The sequence below is a fragment of the Heteronotia binoei genome, unplaced genomic scaffold, assembly GCF_032191835.1.
Source record: "Heteronotia binoei isolate CCM8104 ecotype False Entrance Well unplaced genomic scaffold, APGP_CSIRO_Hbin_v1 ptg000685l, whole genome shotgun sequence".
Classification (NCBI taxonomy): domain Eukaryota; kingdom Metazoa; phylum Chordata; class Lepidosauria; order Squamata; family Gekkonidae; genus Heteronotia; species Heteronotia binoei.
The window spans coordinates 115,480-123,521 of NW_026800069.1; the positions used below are offsets into that span (position 1 = coordinate 115,480).

General features: G+C 41.9%; 1 protein-coding gene across 1 annotated transcript in view; it reads left to right on the forward strand.

The window, feature by feature from the left end:
- Positions 1-1,925, forward strand: part of LOC132590775 (ADP-ribosylation factor-like protein 13B) — a 39,612-nt gene extending 37,687 nt beyond the window's left edge. Inside the window, exon 4 of the mRNA XM_060263697.1 lies at positions 1,724-1,925. Within this exon, the coding sequence (XP_060119680.1) occupies positions 1,724-1,925 (202 nt within the window). The remainder of the gene's footprint in view (positions 1-1,723) is intronic.
- Positions 1,926-8,042: the final 6,117 nt, after the last annotated feature.

The following is an 8,042-nucleotide window of genomic DNA, read 5'->3' on the forward strand; positions in this document are numbered from 1 at the left end:
TGATTAACATGTGGAATTCACTACCACAGGAGGTGGTGGCGGCTACAAGCATAGCCAGCTTCAAGGGGGGTTATTAAAAATATGAAGCAGAGGTCCATCAGTGGCTATTAGCCACAATGTGTATATATGTGTGTGTGTGTGTGTATAAAAAAAAATTGGGGGGGGGGGCACTGCATGACACAGTGTGTTGGACTGGATGGGCCATTGGCCTGATCCAACATGGCTTCTCTTATGTTCTTATGAGGGCCTTGGTGAGGGCCCAGACAACTTTCAAAGTTGTGCTTGAACTTACATCAGACCCTCAGACATTCCCTCTGATTGTATTCCCAGCATACCTGCTGGATAAGTTCCCACCTGAGAGTCCCCTTTTCTGCTCTGGCTGGGTTTGGTCTGGTTTGATGTAGGACTCCATGACTAACAGCTGCAGTTTGTCATTAATTAGCTCCCACCAGGCCATGGCATTATTCAAGGCCTGTTTGCAGAATGCCTCAATGGCCACAGAGTCACCCACCAGCGCCCAGGCCCTCAAAATGTTCTTGAGAAGGATGAAGGCATGCCAGCTGCAGTTGGGATAAGCAAATTGGACAATGTAAAAGATGTACCCCACCATCTAGTTATGAGATTTGCAATCTGCCTCCACTTTTTTGTCTTTTTTTTTTTAATGGTCTAGGCTCATGCCTGCTGTCTTTGGCTTCTAGATTCAGACAGGAAAAATATCTACAAGTATCCTTTCTCAAGGATACTTTCCCTAATCTTATGGTTGAGGTAGATGTCAGAGAGAGGGGGGTGGGCTCGTGATCATTATGAGTGGCTAAAGTTGGTGAGAGTCATGAAGACTGTTCAGTGCCCCACACAGCCACAAGGCCATTGCTACCCTTATCCCTTCTCCAGATGTCCTTGGATGGTAAAAATGGTATGTGGGTGGTCGTAACCCTGTATTCTCCTGAGGTATGAGCACATTTCTTATCTGAGGAGAGTTCATTCAAAGTCTGATAGCTTATTCATGTCTCCCAGTCCTGTGCTGTTTTCCATGGCTTGCAGCACTGGCAGTGCTTCTTGGACAGAGTGTACCTCTGAGGGAATGGTATCCTCAGAGATGCTGAGTTTGCCGGGAGACCAAGCTCTCCTGCTATCCTGATGGCTTGTGCCCCAGAATGTACCTATTTGGGAGGTGCCTCTGGGTAAACCTGGGACTCAGGTTTACTGGCTTATGAGAACCCAGATGCTCTATGTGCTTAATGAGGCACACCAGAGCCTGCAAGATGTCTTGTACGACAGCTGTGCTGCTTGAGGGTGGATGCCCAACTGGAGACTCCCCCCTTGCCCAGGATTAGGCCAATGCCTGATGGTTACTGGATGGTAGTGCCACCCAGGTTGGCTACTTGGCAAGCAGCTTGGCCAGAGCGGTGTTCCTTTTGAGTGGCACGATGAGAAGCAGAGCAACTGTCAACGTGAGAGTGCTAACCAGGAGGAGCCATTTTGCTTACCCTTATCGTAAGGCCTCTGGACAGCTCTTGATGCTCTGGGGTTCCACCACTGTAGCTCCTCCCCTTGAGGATATGTGTGTACCTGGGCCAGTTCAGAGAACTCAAGTCAGTTCAGAGAACTTAAAGGTCTGTGCCTGGCTCTCCTGACCACTGTCCAATAGCTGCCCTTATGGGGCCATGTAAGTGTCTTTCCTTTGGAATTGCATTGATTCAATTTCTTTTCTTTTTTAAAAAAGAGAACAGAAAGAGAGGGAAGAAGCTGAACATGAAGGTAGGAGCATTTTGGATGAAACTGACTCTGAGATAGTAACTGGCAACCCATTCCAGCCTATATCAGCTGTAATCACTGAGGTATCAATACGTTTGTTTTATTTTATTAACCATGGATTTCAAACTGATACTTCCCTATTTCTGGAGTCTGAGGCAGGGTGTTTATGAAAATTGTTCTTCATCCCCATTCTCCTATAATAAGTCTGTGAGTCTGTGAGGTAATGCTGATCAACCACTGTCCCTGTGTTCAGGGCTAGCTCTCATCCCCATCCTTCCCACCAAGGAAGCCATGCACAACTCAGGGCCCTAAGAGCCCTTAGCCAGAGAGGAAGGCAGCAAGGAACCCAGAAGCAGTGGCCAGCTCAACAGGGCAGGCAGTGAGTGAAAGGGCGAACTAGGTAATGGTCCCCTCCACTGCTAGAGATGATGCTATGGTGACCTCGGCAGTTCAGTGGCAGGCTGAAATGGTGACAGCCAACTGCCAGGAAGGGCCAGGGCAAGGAGCAGAGGGAGGAAAAAAGCTAGGCTGATACCCTTAAAGCCCAGGAGGGGAAAGCAAAGGACAAACAGACATGAAAGTGAGTATCTACCCTCCTTTTATCACTTCCAGGAAGAGTCAGGGCTGAATCCAGGTTAATTGAAAAGAAATCAGGTAGAGCACACAGGTCCAGAGAGTGAGAGTGAGCAAGAGGGGAGGGGAGGAAGAGGACCAGAGTGCCTGAACCCCATCTTTTTCCCATTTTGAGGCTGATAGGTAGGCTGGCCTGCACCCATCCAGGATGGCAGAAGAAGTGTAAGCCAGTAGTTTCACATTCTCTAGCCTGGGCAATAGTGTTCTTGGAAGGCATAGGATAGTGTCATTTGATACTTTCTATTTCCATTTAAAGCATACTTTTATAACAGACAATAGGCCATGGTACTTATAGCTAGCAAAGTTTCTGTTGAACAAGCAAGACTAGAAACATCTGGCTCTAGTTCAGATTCAGAACAGCAAAGTCATGAGGTCATAGGTCTTCACAATTAAATATGAATATATGCAGAATGGATGTAAAATAATTCATGTCCATACCCCTGTGATGGAGTCTGCTTTTAGTGCCCCTGAGAGTCAAAAATATCCTAAATGCTGCTTGCATTCAGTTTTCCTGTTCCTTCTGAGTAAACAAGCCAACTGTTTGTTCCTTCTTTTCTAATTTTGCATGTATTGAACCTGCATGTATTATGCTGCTATAATTGTTTGTGTAAAAGATGTTTCCATTCTCTCCTGGGCATGTTCAGAAACTTGGCATTGGAGGACTTATTTTTTTCTCAAATCCTGTTTATCACAGGAAACACACAATATTGTCTAAAATGTTGTCCAAATGTCTGATTTAGAGGAGAACAAACAGATCTGGTGCCAGCACCATGGAGCTCCACAAGTATTGAGTGTATTCATATTACAGTACAATCCTTAAGCAATCAGTGGATTCAGAGGGGTGTATCTCTGCTTAGGATAGCACTGTAAGACACCCAATAGAGTTCATTGCTGCTTTGCCTTTTGTGCTTCATTGCTGGCTAGCAGTAGTGTAAAAAAATGTTGTTGCTATGCAATGATCCTCTGAGATTCTCCCTTTCTAGGATTACTTCTTGTAGACTTTGGCTTATCACTGCTGTTTGTGAAGCAGAAGATCGCAATGGTAGCAGCACTGTGATTTGTGTGTATATAGAATAACATGGACACAGTAATCAATTTGTATTTAGATTTTTTTCTGTATCCATATTACTTTTGACTACACATACTCTCTTACACCTGACTTTCTTATGATTATAATTTTAATAATTCTAGATAGTGTTATTTATAATTTTCTGAGTCTGCACTAGTAATGTGCCTTTGTACCTGTGATCACATATCTGTAGGCTGACCTTTTGCTAATCTGAAGTCTTAGAAGATGTTGCCATTTACTTTCTGCACATCAGAAAAAACATTCTGATGACCATCAGAAAAAACAACAAATATAAAATATTAATAAAAACAATATTTTTATTGTTAGAATCTCTGTGTTGTAAGCCACCCTGAGCCCGCTTTGGTGGGGTAGGGCGGGATATAAATCAAATAAAATAGAAAATGAAGAAATTATTGCAAGTCACAGCTGACATGGTGACTTCAGGGTTTTTCAAGGAAAGAGACATTCAGAGGTGGTTTGCCATTGCTTGGCTCTCCATCACAGCCTTGGTATTCCTTGGTGGTCTCTCATCTAAATACTTGCCAGCAGCCAAGAAAATGACTTGGTTCGTGAATTCATGCCATTTAAGGAGAATTATAATATCAGATGGAACCCAAAGTTTCCTCACATCTTGCTAAATTAGCAGATAATTATATGCAGTAGATTAGTCTAATCTTAAAGTTGGGAATCAAAGGTGAAAAATGTATGAACATTTTTTTCCCATGTGTGTATGTTAGATTTCTATGGGAAGCCCCTGCCTCCGCTGACAATACGGCAAAGACCTAACAGTGATTCCCACGATGTGATTTCTTAACTAGGAGTCATGCAGCAGTTTTTTAAAAAAACATGCAGTGTGGAAAAGGAGCACCAGCATTCAATGTTGTTTTATTACATGATGAGAAGCTTGCTATTCTTAAAAGTTGCTGGGAAAGACACTAAGAGTGCCTTGGAGTTGCAGCAGAAAGAATAGCAGTGATGAATTCAGCTGTCATATTTTGTTCTTGACTCACCAGCTCAAGAGTATTATGTGGACTGAGAAAGTTTGTATTAGGTAGAACTCTTGGAGGTTCCTTGCTTTTCTTCTTTGTTGGAACAGAAAAATGTGACTATGAAGAAAAACTGCTTTCCAAGATCAAAATACAACTTTACTTTGCACATACAATGACTGTTTCTGGTTAAGCATAGCAACCAGTATTTCTACATTTAATATTTCAGAGATCTGAGGGGTTGGGGTTTTTTTAAGACATGTGCATGTGCAAATCAAAAGGTATGAACTATACTGTACATTTTAACTATTTTTGTATTTTTTCTAGTATGTTTGGGTTAACAAACCTATTTTGAAATATTGAAGTTCATAATTATATTCACAAGCAGAACATACTTCTGATTGTCATTTTGTTTTTTGCAATAGCAATACAGTTTGCCTATGACTTGCTTCACAAGTTGCCCTTGCTGTTGTTCTGTTCAACCAGGAGGAACTGAATGCTCACATGAGTGCCGCAGTTGTTTTTCCCCAGCTGAAAAACCTATTCCAGGAGCTGGTGGTACATACAATGAACCCATGCCAGTCCACTGGGGTCACATCAGTCATGTTCTGGAGGTGAGTGGGAGGACTGAATCCCTGCCATTCCCTTGCATTCTCTGGCTGATTATTAAGAATCATTCCAAAGATCCTGGGATATTATGCACACAGTCCAGTTCTCGAAGTGGGCTTTTTCATGGCAGTGGGTGTGGGGGGAGATAAACATTATACCCATCAGCATAAACATTATACCCATCAGCATTTCCTCTTGTAAAATTGTGGTGATTTGTGTCTTTATCTCATGTGAGACTATATGTAAAATTATGATGGTTTTGTTTGTGGAAAATGTTGTAATCTCAAGAATTTTCTGTCCAAAGGCCTAAAATGGCAAACAACAAAAAATTGGAAGCAATATATACTTCATTATTTAGGTTATGTGTGTTTCCCATAATGCTGAACTGATTTTCTTGCAGTTCCACTGTTATATTTCCTTGCCCAGATTCAGAGGCTCTAGCATATGTGTGTGTATTAAAGTCACTTTTGTATAAACTTCCGGGCAGAAATGTGGCCTTGGCATCAAAGCGAATGAAAATGCTTCTGCTCATGCTGGGGCTGAAACATGTACATCAGAAAAATTGTTCTTTGTTCTGTATGCATGGGTCTCATTGAAGAAATTAACTTCTGTATCATAAATAAAAAGGCACAATTGTAATACTAAGTTATGTTATTAACTTCTTTGACTTCAGTATCCAAAATATATTTAAGATAAAACTGACCAAATAATTTTTGAATTCAATGCTGGTTACTTCTCCCATGTTTAAAAGTGATGTAAACATTCATCAGTACCATAACCAATTTAAAAGTTGCATGGATTTTAGTGTAAGGAGAATACTTCCTTTGTAAGCCAAATTGTTCCAGAGCATTGTTTAAATACCAAAGCATGGCTTTCTGTTTTGAGACACCATCTTATAACAGAGCTTCACAGTTCAGCCTATTTCACTGAACAAGTGATTTTTCTCTAGGGTTGCCAAGTCCAATTTAAGAAATATCTGGGGGCTTTGGGGGTGGAGCCAGGAGTCTTTGGGGGTGGAGCCAGGAGACATTGGGGGCGGAGCCGAGAGCAAGGGTGTGACAAGCATCATTGACCTCCAAAGGGAGTTCTGGCCATCACATTTAAAGGGACTGCACAAATTTTTAAATGCCTTCCTTCCATAGGAAATAATGAAGGATAGGGGCACCTTCTTTTGGGGCTCATAGAATTGGACCCCCTGGTCCAATCTTTTTGAAACTTGGGAGGTATTTTGGGGAGGGGCACTAGATGCTATACTGAAAATTTGGTGCCTCTGTCTCAAAAAACAGCCCCCCCGGGCCCCAGATACCCGCGGATCAATTCCCCATAATTCCCTATGGGAATCGTTCATGGAGGTGCATGATGGCTCTGGGGGCGGGGCTTCCCCCACCGGCCAGCTGGCTGGGGGAGGGGGGAAGCCTGTAAAACCGGGGGATCCCCCTCTGGGACCTGGATATTGGGAAGCCTATTTTTCTCTCAACTGTGTGAGCCTTCCTTCCCCCTCATTTTCAAGCATCAAAATTCAAAGGGCTATCAAAATATTTCTGGGGACTCAAAAGAAAAATAACCTAGCTGGCATTTTTGATACGTATATTCCACACAATTGTTGATGGTTGTTATGGGACCAAACTAAAATGTATCATAATTTTTATGTGTTAATGTAACAAAGTTTTAATGTTTTTCCTCATTAGTGTATTATTTGCTGAATGTCAAATATAGAGGGGGTTTTTATGTCTGGAGTAAAAGTAAATATGAAATAAAATCTTAATGCAATATTTATGGGCTAACAGTACCTCACCTAGATGGATAAAATACATGGCTTGGCTATGGCAGTAGTTAGAAAATCCCATTCTACCATGTGCAGTCATCTCCCATGAAGGATTTGCTTCAATCTTCTGTCTAGCCCAGTTCTCAATATCCATTTATGTACTATTCTGAAGCAAATTCCTTATCTTCACCATAAACTAAGTCTGGCACTTTCTGCTTAGAACACACAAACATGCCTGTGTAAATTACATTGGGTATTTTCTGACTATTGTCAGTGTTGTGGAGTATTAATTGATTATTGTAATTTCCTTGAACTAGGTGTAGTTCCACTAACAAACAAGGTACAAGCATAAATAGAAGCCCACTCAGAAGAAGCCTCATATTTTAAATTCATTTTTGTATATATAAGCAAGAACCTCAGTATTTTCTTCAAAGTGCAATATTCTACACTATAACCAGTGTTTCTAAAATGATTTCCTGGCTCTTAATGATTGCCAGCAGTCCAGTTCCAGACACCATGTTTTAAATTTGTTTGTAACTTGTGACACTGAAAAACAGTGGGACATATTTAGCCATTTAAGAGGAGTTGGTGAGCACCACCATTTGGTACAGCCAAATTAAATACCTCCTCTTCACACCACCTGGGAAGAAGCAAAGCTTAGATGAGTGGAATCACGCACTGAGTGAGGAAAACGTTGGCACTTACCAGTCCTCCTGATGCTCCAGTAGCAAACCCTTTTATTTGAATAAGGGCAGACCAGTTACAAGCCCTGCCTTTCATTGACTCTACACACTTTCTGAAAGAACCATGGCACCCATGGACACCATGTTTGTGAACCCTGCTCCCAAGTGAACATCTGTAGTCTTATGTGATAAAATAGTTGTGAAACCAAGTCCCAAACCTGCAGATGGTATACCAAATGATCTCATTGGATTCACCCTGAAGCTTAAGCTTTGTTTCCAAGTGTAATCCTCGTCTATTGCAGAGGTACTCCCTGGTAGTACATATGCCTCTTGCACTAGATATTTGTTAGTTCCTTTAAAAGTCCTGGTCTTGTAAAGTGCCTAGCAGCCATAGGGGAGGACTGCCTCTGCAATGGACAAAGCACAAGCAGAAACGAGTTATATGATCTAGCTCAAGGGTGGCCAAACTTGCTTAATATAAGAGCCACAAAGAATAAATCTCAGATGTTTGAGAGCCGCAAGACAGAAGGGAGGGAGGGAGG